This window comes from Paroedura picta, chromosome 2 (genome assembly GCF_049243985.1).
Source record: "Paroedura picta isolate Pp20150507F chromosome 2, Ppicta_v3.0, whole genome shotgun sequence".
Taxonomy (NCBI): Eukaryota; Metazoa; Chordata; class Lepidosauria; order Squamata; family Gekkonidae; genus Paroedura; species Paroedura picta.
In genome coordinates this window covers 142,849,489-142,866,735 of record NC_135370.1, presented here as the reverse complement: position 1 = coordinate 142,866,735, position 17,247 = coordinate 142,849,489, and the positions used below count along the sequence as shown (strand labels likewise).

Here is a 17,247-nt window from a genome sequence, read left to right as displayed (position 1 = left end):
GTACAGCCAAGTAAATAAACACAAAGAAAGATATTTGTGTTTGATTATTTTTGTTCATTCAGTAATTCCATAAAATTAAATTTTGGAGTTGTATATTGTAGCTTTACTGTATACCTGGCGTGACACGCAATCTCCTGATGTAGAAACTAGACACTTAAAACATGTTTGTAGGGTGTGAAATTATGTATTTTTAATGCATTTTAATTGTTATTGTTGAGGCTTTGTCTGCTAGTCCTCATTGCCTCCCCACTCAGATCCTGAAGGCAGCTTCTTTTCCAGGGCACCCAGGAAAGGAAGGCTTGTGACAGTCAAGGATTTGATCCCGAAGGCAGCCAGGAGAAGAAGGCTTGTTATAGATCTGAGTGGGAAGGGAGCTCCCCTCAGACCAGGAAGACAGTTTCTGCTCCTGGGTGCGCCACAGCACCCTGGAGCAGAAGCCCCCTAGGGACCCGTGTCTGAGTGAGCAGGGGGACATGTCTCTCCCCCTCCCACACTCAAACTGGGGAGAAACAGCTGCTGTTCCCAGAGGCTGTGTTATTGAACCATTTCACTTCCCCTGAAATGAAGTGAAATGGACTGGCTTGAACTGAACTGAAGCATTTTGAGGGTGTCATGAGTCAGCTGCAGTCTTCAGATTTCTCGGAGGAGGAGCTGGAGAGTAACCAAGGGACACTTGCAGAGGCTCAACTGGTGGAGTTGGAAGAGTCAGCTGCCGAGCCAGATAGCCCATCCGAAACAGCTGTGAATTATTGCTGCCAGCAACAAGGAAGGGAACTGTCAGCACATAGGAGAGTCCTGTGTGTGGTCTTGCCGGCAATTAGCAGAACAAGGAGTGTGTTCACAGGATGAGAGCTGGAATCGCTTGGATTCCTTATTAGGAGTGCTAAGGCTTTGGTCCTGCGTGGACGCAAATGTGCGCAGCGCTCAAGCTGACACCCACCTTGTCTAATCCCTGCCTGACATCCTGCCAGATTTCTAGGACATTCTGACTTCAGACTGGAACCTTGACCGCCCTCTTCCGATCTTGTTTGCTGGTTTGACTATACCTCTGGCTTTCTGGCCTGGCTGACTAATCTTCGCACTCTCTCTGCTGCTTGAAGCATGCTGAACTGCTGCTGAAATGCAATACCTGTGGCTGAGCCTGATAACCAGTACAGGGGGCTTGGGTCATCTGGGCTTGTTTATTTATATATTTATTGGATTTCTAGGTCACCCCTCTCCAAAAAGGTCTCAACAAAGAATAATAATCTCATATTGTAAAGCATTTAAAATCTTAAAATTAAACTAATAAAACCCTGCCTCAATCACGCTGTCAGTTAAGATATCACCCCAGGCCTCATGTTAAAGCCATTTGGTATTTGGGGTTTGGGAAGACTCCGAATCAAACCTGAATTTTCCAGTCTGTTCCATCCCTAAATTAAAAAGTATCTTGAAAAGTGGTTTGTGATATAACTGAGCCTCATGTCCATGCTTTTTCGAAAGGTGCAGACAAAGATAAACATGAAAATTAGCCCTTTTGTGCAATTGCGGAAAAATAGAAATTAGAGGAGGAATCAGTTTCTCTCTTTATCTGGGCAATTAGTTCCTAAAGAGAACTTTAAAGGTTAGTTTAAGGGTGGGTACCTAGTCTGTAGTAGTAGAATAAAACTCAAATCCAGTAGCATTTTAAAGATCAACAAAATTTTCCAGGGTATACGTTTTTGAGATTCAAAGGTGACTTCATCAGATACCATTAGTATTAGTTGAAGTGAGTACTGACTCACACAATCCTATACCCTAGAAATGTTGTCTTTAAGATGCTACTGGTCTTCAATTTTGTTCCTTAAGATTTGTACCATCTCAACCCAAAACACATGCTGTGAATCTGTTCTTCGGTAAATCTAGACTTAATACTCTATTAAACTAGTTTGTTTTATTAATGTTTTGGATAAAAGATTATTTGCAAAAGGGAAAGAGAGGGTGACTGTATCTTAAATAATAATTCATGGTTTAAAAAGGTAAGTGAAACATCCACCAACAGGAATCCTTCCAAACCCTGACAAACAGTGAGACAACAGTAGGAGGTGTTTTTTAATGAAGGAGTGTTATATAGTTTACTATTTTATTTTATGAGGGATAGTTTTAGAATGTTGTCCACTGCCTCTGAGCTAACAAGATGGGGCAACACACAATTTATGTATGTATGTATGTATGTATGTATGTATGGATGGATGGATGGATGGATGGATTGATTGATTGATTGAATGTAGAGCAAAGTTGCAGTTACTCAGATACCACATTCCTTTCTACATTCCTTTGTGTGATTGATAATGAATAAAATATCCATGATACCTAAAACAGGCATTGTCTTGGTTCCAATAGATACGTGGAATTATCAGAATGGATCTTTACAGACCCCTTCTTCTTCCAGTGCAGCTTTTTATCTCCCTCCATCATATCCCAAGTACTAGGACCATTAGAAATGATATCGTATGCGGTATGGAGAGCTGCAGGAGGAAGGGGAATTGGCAAAAATAGATTTCTCCTTTCAAAATGCGGTTAATTGGCATTTTGTACAAGCACAATGTTGAAGCAGTAATAGCCAGCAAAGATCAGTCTTGCAAACTTTCTTTTGTCATTCACCAGATGAAATATTCAAGCCATTATAATATATTTATAGAAATGTTAGCTACTACAATTATTTTAAGAGTGTTTTTTTAATTAGCTGGTGCATTGAAGATTTATTGATATAAATGTAAAATACTGTTTGAGCTATTACCAAATGTCTTTTTAACTTTAAAAAATAGTGTGTGAATTGTTCGGTTTGAAAGTTTTCCATTATTAAACTCTTACATTTTATCTCCCAGGCTTAAAAAACTATTTTTATTTCTCGTAGCTGAGCCAATAACATTTCCATCTGGAGGAGGCAAGTCATTTATTATGGGTTCAGATGACGTATTGTTAAGTGTGCTGGGCCTTGGAGACCTTGCAGACTTGACCGTAGCTAATGATGCAGACTACAGTTATGATGTAAGTACAAATTTGTTTGAAAATTCTTATATAACATTGGGTTTGACCACATTGTTACAGTTAATCAGAATAAGGTTGTTCCAAAATAAAATGAAAAGTTTAATGAAATATGAGGAAATACTTTGCTCTCCACTGTGTGAAAATGAGTGAGAAAAAAAAAACGGTAGCTGGCTGACACTAAATGTTTACAGAATGGTTTTGCATTTTATATATGTTGTGAGTTTGAGTCAGTGAATCATGGAAAATGCCTCTCACTCCTGTGACACTTTCAAAAGCTGTTCCTAAGTATACAGGGGACCCTTTGGAGGGTTGCAGAAGAAAAATGTAATTGACAATTGATGGTCTCTTCTTGCATAGGAGTCTGCAAGAAATAGGGAGAGATCTGGACAAATAATTCAGTTTATTCATAGTTCATTGGTTCAAAATAGCATCTCCTAGATAGTTGAATCTAGAAAATTGTTTTGTGATCAGAATTTGATTTTAAAAAATCAAAAACATGTGAAGACTGGGATGATATATTCCTTTATAAACAATAGGAATTTGAGAGCACAATAAAGGTACTTGTAAAGGGAAGAGTCTTGCAAAATGGGAAAATTCAGGAAATCCACTTGAATAGCTTCCGATTTTAGCGAGGCTTTGAGACGCATAGTTGAAGAAGATTCCTTTCAGCAATTTTTTTAAATTAAAAGGCTTGATTATTAGCATTCTTGTAAAGCTATAAGGATGCTAAACTTTTCCTGAACACAATTCTAGTAGATCAGATTTCTAGAAACAATATATCTAGTATATATATTGATATCTACAACTAACGTCTTGCCATATATATGTCAGTGAAGAGTCCACAAGATTTTTCATTTGGCCTGGTGTGCATTGTTAACCTCCTGCTTTCTTATAGCTGCCAGCCAATAAAGATGCCTTTCGGAAAACATGGAATCCTAAGTATACGCTACGCAGCCATTTTGATGGGGTGCGGGCATTAGCTTTTCATCCTGTAGAGCCTGTGCTGGTTACAGCCTCTGAGGACCATACTTTAAAACTTTGGAACTTGCAAAAAACAGTTCCTGCCAAAAAGCAAGTATATGTTTAACTACTTACATTATGAGATCTCATTAATTTAATGTTTGGTGAGATTGTTCTCACAGTAATCTTGTTTTGGTTTCTGTCTTTCAGGAGTGCCTCTTTAGATGTAGAACCCATCTACACATTTAGAGCCCACATGTAAGTACTTTCACATTTAATATTTCACAAGAACATGTTCCAATGCAATGGATTATGGCACAGTGTTTTGGCATATTGGTTGTTGCTCCTGCCTAACGATTCTTACTTTTGTAGTCAGGGTGAATTTCTACAGAAAATAATATTGCTAGACAAGTGCACTCAATAGTTTGTACAGACTTCAAAGTCCAAACTTTTGAAGTTTGGCTTATAATAATATATATAATGTACTTAGTATTTTAAATCATAATGTACTGCTTTTGTGTGTTTTCTTAAATAGCGGACCTGTATTGTCATTGGCAATTAGTTCTAATGGAGAACAGTGTTTTAGTGGTGGTATTGATGCAACTATACAGTGGTGGAATATGCCTAGCCCGAATGTGGATCCTTATGATACGTATGGTAAGTATCATTCTTATGGTGAAGTACATTCACATCATGTGTGTTTTAATATATTAGCACCATTAAATAAAAATTTGAGCTTTCATCTGAGATTGATTAGTCATGTTTTCTTTTCCCTTCCTACAGAGCCAAATGTTCTTGCTGGCACATTAATTGCTCACACAGATGCTGTCTGGGGCCTTGCATACAGTGGTATAAAGAATCACTTACTATCTTGCTCAGCAGATGGCACTGTTAGATTATGGAATCCACCGGAAAAAGTGCCCTGCATTTGCACTTACAATGGAAACAGGGGTGAGGTGTCTCCTTTTAAAATTAAAAACTGTTGTAAGTCAGATGATGTTATTAAGAAAATATTGTTTTAAAAATCAGCTGAGTACCAGTTTTTCTAGAAGCCAAATCAAAGTTGATATTCATCTTCCATTTTCTCGCACAACCATACTTGTGACTGTGCCTGCACAGGCCAACAACAGACATTTTCTTTCTAGCTTAATTTCAAAGAGGGAGTGCCTGTCAGAGCCAATGCATGTGCAGAGTTCTAACCCAGTGCGTCTCATGCTTCAACAGTGGGTCGTCTCCTTCCCTCATTTCAATATTCACCACTGTGAAGACAGGAAACATTCCAGTAGAGCTCCATATAGATTTATTGTCATTGTAGACATTATAAGGGTAAAGGTAAAGGTATCCCCTGTGCAAGCACCGAGTCATGTCTGACCCTTGGGGTGACGCCCTCTAGCGTTTTCATGGCAGACTCAATACGGGGTGGTTTGCCAGTGCCTTCCCCAGTCATTACCGTTTACCCCCCAGCAAGCTGGGTACTCATGTAGACATTATAGGCACCTTTTTATTTGTTGAACTTTTCACCTTTGGGAGTCTGTTTTGGAGAGAGAGTCCCAATCAGAAGATGGACACTCCCTACTTGTGTGTTTGTGGTCCCTCCTTATGGCATCCAAGGCACCATTTAAGAAATGTTCCATATGCAGAACAAAAATGATGCAGAATGATGAGCATAAGATCTGACTCTTGGAGGAAGCTCACTATTGGAGCTTGCACAGTTTGTGTGGTCAAAGGTCCAGTCAGATAGAGCAGGGGTAGTCAACCTGTGGTCCTCCAGATGTCCAAACGCTGGCAGGGGCTCATGGGAATTGTAGTCCATGGACATCTGGAGGACCACAGGTTGACTACCCCTGAAATAGAGTCTCTAGGCTGAAAGCCATTCTTGGAGAGGTTTTGTCCTCTTTGGTTCTGCTCAAGACAGATCCAGTGGGCTCAGTTTTTCTTCCCCTGGCTCTGACTACTGAAACCCATTCTGAGCCACCTTCAGTCCATTTAGTCCCTACAAGGCTGACCACCCAGACAGTTCTGATTTCTCTCAAGACAGCTGCTTCAGTCGCCCCAGAGGCAGAATCTAGATGCCTGGGCTCAGTTTATCATAAACTTCAGCTAAAACCTAATAACATTCAGAACCTCATGCAAAGAGACTTAAGTAGTTGACAGACAAATAAAGGACTGAGCTGTGTCCAGGTCTGCACATTTCAAGTCTGCTGAAGTTCTGAAACTGGAACATGATATTATCCCCCCCCTGCCCCCGAACCTTGTCACCTCACTTAGGATACCTCACAAGTTCGTTTTCAGAAGTGGCTGATGATCAGCCAAGCATCCCTGCAAAACAGTTAGTCCCATCAGAACCTGACCTCCCCCCTTATCGTGGCAACCAGCAGGCCCTCCACAATATTCTTACTATAGTCACCATTCTGCTTGAGTAGATGGGCAGGACACTATCCTCAGATCCTGGAGGAACAAGGACAGAGTGCAATAATATATATTATTCCACATTGGTTCCATGGACTGGAGGAAGAAGCCGCAGTAGCATCTTGCTGTAGTTCCAAGAGTTTGTCAGATCTGTCCCCTGATGTTACAGCGGGCAATCTGACAGCAGTATCTCCTAATGGGGATCTCTATCTTTATGGCGAACAGGTGCTGAGAATAGCAGAAGCCCTAGACATTGATGTTTCCACCTCTGGTAATTGTCCTAAGGACAGGATGCTGAGCAGACTTTATTCCGACACCTCGCAAATTGTAGCCTTTCTAGTCTTAGAGGGCTTATTGAACTTCATGGTTCCAATATGGTAGAAACCAGCCTCTAACTAAGCTATACCTCATAAGATCCAGATCTTATATAGAATGAAAAAGGACTCATACATGTTTTTGCCCACGCACCCACCACCATCCTCACTGGTCATGGACAACATGGAGTCACATCAGCAACCTGGCCAGCACTCAATCCCCAGTAGACAGAGAAAGCCATCCCTGGACACATTGGGAAGGATGCATCATCGGTGCTACATTTCTGAATTGCAAATGTCTGAGTTTGAATTCTTTGGCTGCTGTAGATAACCCCTATCCAGAGCTTAATGTTCAGTTAGGTGAGCTTCTTAGTAAAGGGGGAGTAGAACAGGTCCCAGGTGCACGTCCATGATTTCCATTCAAAGTAGTGGATGCAGGTCCATTCTGGATTTCAGAATTTTTTTAAAAAAAAAGGTCTTGCTTTTTTGTAATCAAGCTCCTCACTCTGGGGTTCTCAGTCTTTGATTTAAAAAATGCATATTTCCAAATTTCAATTAATCCCACAGGAACTTTTTACAGTTCAGATAGGGTTCAGTAGTCTTGCAAGTGCGTGCCCCTCACGTTCATTGTGGCTACAGTACCAAGAGTTTTCACTAAGTGCTTAGCTGTGGCGGTAGTGCACTTGCACACTAAAGAATGCTCTATGTTTCCATAACTGGATGATTGGCTTACTATGGCCCCCAGCTGTGACCTATCAAAGGATCTAATTCACCTCACCATTTCTGACTGCAGGAGGTTCGATTTAATGCTGAATTGGGGAAAGGCTCAGCAGATTCCCCTGGTGCTACAATAGGGTGGGCCTATTGTAGGCCCACCCTATTGATTTCTGACTGCATTAGAGAACAGTGGTAATTCAAAAGTTATTAGGGCTTATATGCCTCAACTCTTGTAGTAATTAGTAAGACTGCACTTCCACAGCTTGCAGCTCTGATTTGTGAAGAGGGTAAGATGCTGCTTTTTGATATCTAGGAGGGCGGATAGGTTTCTCCACTAGTGAATGGAAGACTATAATTTGTTCTTGGGGGTCCAATTTGGTCTTTGGGTTCCTCAAGTCACCTTAACCATGGAAGCTTCCTTATTGGGGTGAAGGTGACGATTGTGAGGGTTGTTGGTAGAGGGCAGGTGGCTATTACTGCAAAGTACCCCCTTATTAATCTTTTGGAGCTTCATGCAGTGAAACTCACCCTTATCTCATTTTCAGATATTCTGAAGGTCAAGAGGGTGCTGATCCAAATGGACTATGCCGCAACAGTATATTATCTCAGCAAACAGGGAGGCATGGGATCCCAGAGGCTTTGCTTGAGAGGCAGTAGCACTATGGGAGATAGTTCTGAGCAGGGTCAATCAGACCAATTACGAATGGTCTATCCGGAATAAATATCTCAACATAATTTTTGACACCTCAGGTGTATTGTTTGCCACAGCCAAGTTCAGGAAGGCTCTGGATTTCTGCTCTCTAGCAGGAAATGATCCAGGTTTAATAGGGTCACATCTGGTCAGGAACCCTTTTTTATGCATTCCCTCATTTTTCTCTCCTGAGCAAGGTTATAGGAAAGATACTAGTTGACCAGTATCTCAGTGGCCCTCTTCTGGCTACATGAGATCTGGTTTTCTGCATCTAGCAGGCAAGGACTGCATTCCATATCCCCTTCCCCCCGCCCCCGGTCTGTTAATCCATGGCCAGTTCCTACACTATGACATAGACTACTTTTGACAGCATGGAGGACTGACCATCAAAGGCTTTTTCTCCCAAGGGGTATAAGATATTTCAATACAGACCTGCAACTTTCAACTCAGTATTCTTATTCCAGGAAATGGGCTAGGTTTGTGACCTGGACATCTGCTAGAGGTGAATGCCCCTTTACTTGCTCATAGTCATCTGTATCAGACTACCTACTCTTTTATTAGAGAGGAGGGCTTAGCACTGTATTCAGTTAAGACCCATGTGGCGGCTATTAACATGTTCCATGAGGAAATACAAGGGACTACTGCATTTTCTGTCAGATTAGCTCAACACTTTCCAAAGGGTCTGTCCAATGTTTTCCCCACACATACCCATATTGTCCCACAGTGGTCATTGACCCCCTAGTAGTAGCTAAATTGACGAATCTCCTGTTTGAACCATAGCCTCTGGCTTCCTAGTGTTTCTGGGAAGGTAGCATTTTAGTGGCTATTACATCATCCAGAAGGGTTAGTGAACTGGCAGCACTTAGAGTAGACCCACCTTTTATTAAGGTATTTAACAAGATGGTTGTTTTACATCCCAGGTTTGAACTTCCTACCTAAGGCGTCTACATTTTCATCTAGCACAAGAAGTGGTCATACCAGTATTCTTTCCAAGTTCAAGCTCGGAGGCAGAGAAGGCCCTACATAAACTTGAAGTTAGGAGGGCCCTCCTTTACTGTTTGGAAGGAACCAGCCTGTTTTGTGAGGATAAGATGTTATTTGCTATTGGGGTCACAAGAAAGGAAAAGTAGTCTCAGCCCAGTTGGGGGGGGTGAGTGGGGGTGGCCATCCGTTCCTGTTACAAGGCATCGAGGAAACTGCCCCATTGATATGAAAGCACACTCCACTTTAACACAGGGATCAACAGCCACATTTTATCGACGAGTGTCCCTTCTGGACATCTGCAGGGCAGCAGCCTAGTCAGGAAAAGAGACATTTGTAAAAAGTTATGCCCTAGATTGTCAGATGAGAAAAGTGGTGGTCTTGGACAAGGCTATCCTACAGGGGCTAATCCAGTGAGAGTCTCACCCCACCTCCTCTAGTGAGTGGTTAGCTAATGGTCCCAGTGTGGGGCTGCATGAGAAGATGGAACATGAAAACAGAGTTGCACTTAGCTGTAGCTGTTGTTTATCATCTTCGGTGCAGACAACACATTCCTTCCCCTTGGCTCCACCATGAGTTCTCACAGATCCCTTTGTGTACCATACATGAGGGCTCACGACAGCTTTATGGGAACTGAAGGAAGGGGGTGATCATTTGCTGGAGCACATGACGCATTGGGTGGGCACTTCTTGCCTGTGCCAGGTCTGGTAGGGGTGGGGTGCCGCCTCTTTGAAGTTTCTAGGCTAGAAAGAAAATGTCCATGGCTGACCTGAACAGGCGAAGTCCCAACTGTCAATAAGGTAAGTGCAACTCTGTTTTTGCAATATTTCTCTGGATCAGTGATCTTCAGCCTTTCCAGACCCTGACCTATTGACCTGCTAAAGTGTGGAATCAGAGTCACATGACAGAAAGAGGTGGCCTTATCACTATTAAGCTCAAGACCATGGGCAGCTGGAAACAGAAAACACCATATGAGCACGAGTGAGGAATAATCATCCGCTGTTGCTATATTGCTGTTCATTTTAGTGTGCTTGAAGAGTCAGGAGGATCATGCCCTGGCTCTCTACACATGTGCGCTAGCAGCAGGTCTATCCAAAGGCAGCCAAAAATAATGCTGAATAAGGGCACCTGACACAGCTTGCTGCTTCCTGTATCTTAGAGGTCCACTAACCTTTAAGAAATAGGAAGTTTAGCGTGGAGGTTGTTTAGTAGGTCTGGGAACAATATGATTTGCTTTGAAATAAATGGATCGGATTGGATTTTTCCAAATCTGTTAGTTGACCTTTATTATACAGATGAAAAGTAGAATATTGTTAAGAAGACTTATGATCAGAAAAGCCAGTTGGGTGTAGAAACTGGGGTGAAATATTCTCTTAGTAATAGAAGTCATTTTGTTTCCTCTACCCCAGAGTACGGAATACCCACATCGGTTGACTTTATAGGCTGCGATCCTGCTCATATGGTGACATCATTTAGTACTGGCAACACAGTTATCTGTGATTTGGAAACATCCCAGTCACTAGTAATGCTTTCCTCACAGACGGATTCTGGTAAGTTAAACCTGACTTTATCGCTTGTTCCTCACCTCTGTTAACAATTTTTTTTTTTTTACAAATGTTTTGAAATAAAGACACAGGGCAAATCCTTCATGTCACTTCCCAATTTAAATCTCAGTGCAAAAAACATATACTTGCTTAAAGGAATCTTTTTCTTCAGTGATAGGTATGAGCTACTCACAGCCGACTTGTGGATCAGATCCATGCCAAAGTAACAAAAAGGCACTTCCGATGAAAATGTTAAATTTCTTTGCTGGGAGAGTTAGTTTTAAACCCTCAGTCAGCTTTGAACTTTCTGGGTGGCCATGAAAATGTCTGTAAAATTGGGGAATTATAATGTGCTACTTCAAAGAGGCATGGTGAGGATAAACAAGAAAAAGACTGCAGTTCTTTTTGCAGAGTAACATCCCTTTCCCAGTCATTTTCCAGTTAAGACCTTCAGAATCTGATTCAAGGATAATCTCTGCTTTTAAAAATAACTTGCAAATGGCAGTTTTGTGCCCTTCTTTGTCTGCCGCCTTTTATCGCCCCTCGATATTCTGTGAAACCCCAACTATTCTAATTGTAATAGAAGTCATGAGTTGCATCCAGCCAACCACCAGTCTGCCACACAGAGATTCTCCCTGTCCGTTCTTTCTGACTTTTGGAAAGATAATTCGTGGAGTGATGCATGAACACGAAGGGAAGTTGAGGCTGCAGTGAGAAGGGAAATGAAGTGGAATCACTCCCTGCCTCTTTTGCTTGTAGATCTCTCAAATTTAGAGGGGGCATTTTAGCCTGATGCCCTCCCTCTCTTCAGCACAGCTCGCTCAGACACATGTAGATTCCAGTAGATAGCCATGTTGCTCTGAAGCAGCAGAACAAAATTTGTGGTACCTTTAAGACCAACACAGTTTTACTCAAGGTATAATGTTTCATGTGCCTGCATAGTATTTCAGATAATGTCCGTATCAGACGAAGTGTGCATGCACATGAATGCTTTTACCCTAAATAAAACTTTGTTGGTTTTAGAAGTGCTGCTGGAGTCAAACTTTGTTCAGGTATGGGATCATTCAGATCCCATGACTCCAGATATGGTCTTTTGGGGGCTTAAAGGCACTGTTAGGGGAAAGAAAACAGAAAATGTACATCTGTTTCTGGTTGGTTGGATAGAACCCAGAGCAATTAATCAGCAAGTGATGGGTTTCTCTATTAGAATAGGTGTGTGTGTTGTGTGTTGGTTCAGGATGAATCCAGCTCTTGGCTGCTTGAGTACAAAGCTTCAGTACTAACTTCTAGCACAGTGTTGTCTAATGAAAATATTGTCCTGCGTCTCAGTAGTTTTTAAAACTTTCAGTACTATGCATTCTGAAATTAAATCCATGGATCTTGTTACTGACTTTTTCAGGTTTACAGTCAAACAATCATATTAACAGGGTCGTAAGTCATCCAACGCTACCTGTAACGATAACAGCTCATGAAGATCGACACATCAAATTTTTTGACAACAAAACGGGTAAGGAAATAAACATAAAGTGCCATGGAAGTTGAACTGGTTTCTAGCCCTTGCATTTATGTTTGTTTGTTGCCTGCTTTACATCCTTGACATTCAGATCTTATTCCAATATCCCCTTCACCCCCCAGTCTTTGGTTTGCCCCTCTCTCTGCTTTTCCACCAGTAATTTCAGAAAGTAACTGGGAGGGGGCTCTTCTACTAACAGGTGTCAACCAGACTATGTTTCTTCTGAAGCTGGAGACAGTAATGTAGCAACTGGTGTGCTCTTCACTTATGAAGCTGCAGCATGAAGTAGCTGATGTTTGTGTTTAGGATTTGAGGTCTGGGATCCACAGCTGGAGAAATCAAGTTAATAACTAATTTTATTTATTTATATTTGACCTTCTGTTCTGCCCTCTCTCCACAGACTCAAGTCGGATCACAGCATAGATACCATTGCAGTTTCCCTCTCTTCTGCATTTCGTGCAGCCTGAATTTCAAATCACTTTTCATCGCTGCTGGTTTTGTTTTGAAAACCTGTAAACAGCAGTTTCAAACAAATGCCAGCTTGATAAATGTCAACTTGATTACTAATTGGGAATCTACAAACCATATAGTGTCCTGCATAGTGCAGGGGGTTGGACTAGATGCCCCATGAGGTCCCTTCCAACTCTATTATTCTATGATTCTATAGCATTTACCGGCCCTTTACGTTTAATTTTGTTTTGAAGTTCTTTTGATTTGAAGACATACTTTTGGACAAGACGATGCTGTCATCTTTTGGATGCTTCCAAAAGTGGTTCTCATTGTATTACTGCCAAACACTGCCCTGATGATGTTAGCCTTTCAAACTATGAATGCTTAATAATTCTTGCAATGTCTTGCTTGCCCTTAGGTAAAATGATCCATTCTATGGTGGCTCATTTGGACGCAGTCACAAGTTTAGCTGTGGACCCCAATGGAATCTACTTGATGTCTGGAAGTAAGTTAAACCACCTCCACTGTTGCCTACAGTTTGTGTTGTACTGCTTTTTGTTCTCTCTGAAAACGCTCTCCTTTTTTTCTTTCCCTCTTACAGGCCATGACTGTTCTATTAGACTATGGAACTTGGACAGCAAAACATGTGTGCAAGAAATAACAGCCCATAGGAAAAAATTGGATGAATCCATTTATGATGTAGCTTTTCACCCGTCAAAAGCATATATTGCCAGTGCAGGAGCCGATGCCCTTGCCAAAGTATTTGTGTGACCCAACAAAACAAACCTGCATTGTATATAGCAGGTTTGCCTGGACAAAAAGAGGGAATGCGTCACTGCCATCACTAAAATGGTTACGGATGAGACACTACATTCAGTCTGCCTCAGCAGAGACTGCATGTTTGGGGCAGGTATCAACTGGTGAAATCACGGTCTCGTGAATGACGATGGGCTGATTTATGTAAATGTAATTACTGTATTGGGGGGGGGGGGAACAAACCAGTATTTGTAGCCTTGACTGGACATGAACTGAGCGTTTGTCTGTTCTCTAGGTGTGTCTTTCAACGAACGTGGAGTCGGATCTTATTAAAGACTTTTATTTTGGACTCTGTGTGCTGCCTTAGGGTTAGGAATGTGGTGCTCTTGTGGGGGGAAGTGAGCTCCAAGAGTAGTTTTCTTTGCATTTCTTAGTATCTTCTGTTTATCAGTCAAATGCCACAGATTCCCGTTTTAAACCTTTATTTTGCTTTTTAAAAAAAGGAATTAACTTAAAAATATTTAGCATTAGTTGCACAAAATATTTGGATAAAATTCTAGTTTTTATATGTCTTTTATATATTTAGCCTGTCACAACAGTGCTCAAGATTGTATGGATAATGTTTTTCTGCATTATGGTATCCTAAACCACAGATATCTCGCTAGCCTGTAACCAGACGGTTCCCTTTGTTGCCTAACAAAGCTCAGCTAGTCCTTATATAAGGATGCTAATTCATCATTGCATAAACTGGCTTCCTAAAGGACTGTAAAGAAGGGTGTAAATGAGACACAAAGGAACTTAAAATGCCCCCAGCCCTCCCCAATGTACTTTTGAAATTAATCTTGGCATCCTATCACTATGTGATATTTTGTACATCTTACTGTATTTACAAGATTTATTTATCAAGGATTACCCATCTGGCTAATGGCCTATTATTTATTTCACTTTTTGTTGGTCTTTATATCCTTTTTATGTAGCATATTAAGGGGCCCTGTATATCTATTATAGCACTCTTCAAACAGTCTAAAATAGACTAAAAATGGGACATGTGATAGTTTAAAGTTACCAACAAACTTTTTTCCAGTTACGTGTCTGGAGTAAAGTTGATTCCAGAAAGTCATTTCAGAACTTTTGGAGTGAAAATGTTTTTATTTGCAGTTCAAATAGAATGCAAAAGTAGTTGAATCAAGAGTCAGAAATTGGCCGTGTTTGGAATAGTTATTCCTTGCTTTGATTTATTTTTTTTCAAATGTGCTTCAGTTTATGGTGTAACTAAAAGATTTTGTTTGTGTAACTGCATGATTAAGACAATAAAGTATTTTTTCTAGTCTTCCACAAAAAATCTTTCTGATCAGTTTGCAAGTTTTGATGAGTTTTGTAAGTTTTCTGTTTTACAGACTATGAATCAGCAAATTTTTAAGATTGTACAACATAGCAAAAGTACAGCTCTTTAAAAATAATGTATATAAAATGCATATAATAAATACTAAATGGTGTACCTGTATGTTCGTGTTCACTATATTTTGTGTTGCAAAATTTTTACAATGTGTAATTTTATTCTCCAAGTACCAGGGAAGAGATTTTTAAAAATTTTAGCGGAGCTGCCACCTGTTTCTTTTGCTGCACATCCTTATCCATGGTTCCTCTATATATTTGTGAAACAGCCAGGGGGGGGGAGTGGAACGTGTCCAGCTGTCCAAGTTGGAATAGGACCAATTGGTGCCAATCAAGTTAGAATAGGGCCAATCAGGGTGCAGCCAGCAAAGCTGCCTGCACCCTGATTGGCCCTGCCCCTGCAGCTCCCACCCTCCATCCCTGGACTCTAGCTCCTTTGCTCTCAGAAACGCCTCAGTACCTGGAGCCAGCAGCATGTAAGGGGAGAGGGCCCTGGGCAAAGGGTTGTGGTGGAGAGCCTAATAAGCAGGACCTCTTAGCCTGCTGGGCCTCCCAGCCTGCTGATTGCCTGCTAAAGAGCTCTGTCCCAGGCCTGCGCCTGCAAGCTGCAGCCCAAAGCCACCTTAAGCTGCCTGGCTAGGGGCCAGGGGAGGGGACCCTTTCAAGGCCCATTCATAGGAACGGGCTTGGAAGCTAGTTTTAAATAACCTGTGATGCTTTTAAATGCTTGTAATATCTGTTAACGTCTGGCAGCACCATTTCTATACGAAGTTTCAAGAAAACTTTTCCTGATCACATATGCTCTAAAATATTTTTTTAAGTATATGGCCAAGGTAATGTAGGGAGAAAACAAAGAAAAGGGGCATGGTTTTAGTTATCTCGAAAGCAGTCAGAATTAATAGTTTTAGATACTTTTTTTTGTATAAAATCTGTATTCTTTGTGTTCTCACTACAAATATTACGATTATTTAAAAATATATAAAGCAAATTATACCAGAGTCTAGGGACCTCATGTTGCAGCTTCTGAGCTCTACTTCCTGAAGAAAAACTCTCTCCCAGAATGCATCTGAGGTCATAACCAGTATTTGCATGGCTTTTAATGTGTCTTTTTACAATCCAAAACAAAAATATATACAGAAGTATGCATTTGTCTGATGGGGAAGAGTTGTGGAAAATCCTGCTGGCTAAAGCAGCTGAATAATATCTTGCTGAGTTTTTTTATATGCACAGGTATTTAAGTCTGGGCCTGTCCAGAGGCATAAGCCATGGGGCAAGAACCAAGCCTTACGAACAGGAGAGAGATGGAATATCTGCTTGGCATATGGAAATATTCCTCCGCTTTCCCTCTTTGTTTCTGTTGTATTTTTCCCCTCTATTGTCAGCCGCTTTGGATCCCTACTGGGGATAAAAGTGGGATATAAATAATAAAATTAATGACAGGCTAGAGTCCTTGAATACACTGTATTTGGGATACTGTATTTGTGGCCCAGTCATATTTAGAATGTATTTGCTGTTTTTGACAGGTTATATCTTCTGATGAAGACTAGTCAGGACATTCAAATATGGCAGAGGTATGACACTATTTCTTGAAAGAATAGTTTAATGATTGGCCATATTACTTGAATTTGGAAGATATGGCAAGTGTATTTTCACATTTTTACATCTAAATTAGAAAAGGCATGTATCAAATCAGACTGGAATAAAAGAAAAATACAATTCTTTTCTGGTAGTTGGATTTGTTAAAGATCTTTTACATTCACTCATTACCCTCTTTAGTGATTTACTCTGTAAGAGAGAGTAAAAATTCTGTGATCTGTTATCCCACTACTCACAGGTGTCCTACTATTCTTTTCACATCTATGTCATTTTGTCTTCATTTTCAAGAAGAGGGAAAAAGGAGGATCCAGGTAACTACCGACCCATCATCTTGACGTCTATAGCTGGCAAAATTTTAGAACAAATCATCAAACTTGATGCAGCTAAAGCGGATGGCTGTAATTATTAAGAATCATCATGGCTTTCTCAAGAACAAGTCATGTCAGACTAACCTTATCTCTTTTTGAGAAAGTTACTACCTTGCTAGATCAGAAGAATGCTGTGGACATAGTCTACCTTGATTTCAGTAAGCTTTTTGATAAGGTTCTTGTAAATGGTTTGCCATCTTCTTGAAGAGGAGTGAAGATTGGAGTACTTCAAGGATCTGTCCTGGGCCCTGTGTTGTTCAACATATTTATAAATGATTTGGATGAAGGTATAGAAAGGATCCTTATTACATTTGCAGATGTCAGTAAACTGTGAGGGGTACCACAGCAGCGGGGTAGCACACCAGAAGACAGAATCAGAATATAGGACGATCTTGACAGGCTTGAAAACTAAGCTAAAATGAATTTCAATAGTGATAAATGTAAAATTCTTCACTTAGGTAGGAAAAATATTTATTTATAGGATAGGTGAGACTTGTCTTGGCAGTAGTATGCGAGAAAAAGATCTGGGGGTCTTAGAAGAGGA

General features: G+C 40.8%; 1 protein-coding gene across 4 annotated transcripts in view; it reads left to right on the top strand.

The window, feature by feature from the left end:
- Positions 1–14,848, top strand: part of STRN3 (striatin 3) — a 62,232-nt gene extending 47,384 nt beyond the window's left edge. For 3 of the 4 annotated variants that reach the window (XM_077323020.1, XM_077323022.1, XM_077323023.1), the window contains 9 exons: positions 2,876–3,009; positions 3,905–4,080; positions 4,180–4,227; positions 4,505–4,626; positions 4,753–4,920; positions 10,491–10,631; positions 12,025–12,132; positions 13,007–13,093; positions 13,190–14,848. In XM_077323020.1, coding sequence (XP_077179135.1) covers positions 2,876–3,009; positions 3,905–4,080; positions 4,180–4,227; positions 4,505–4,626; positions 4,753–4,920; positions 10,491–10,631; positions 12,025–12,132; positions 13,007–13,093; positions 13,190–13,359 — 1,154 coding nt within the window. In that variant the 3' untranslated portion in view covers positions 13,360–14,848. Of the gene's footprint in view, positions 1–2,875; positions 3,010–3,904; positions 4,081–4,179; positions 4,228–4,504; positions 4,627–4,752; positions 4,921–7,954; positions 9,882–10,490; positions 10,632–12,024; positions 12,133–13,006; positions 13,094–13,189 lie in introns of those variants that run through there. The other variant, XM_077323024.1, reaches the window with a different exon arrangement.
- Positions 14,849–17,247: the final 2,399 nt, after the last annotated feature.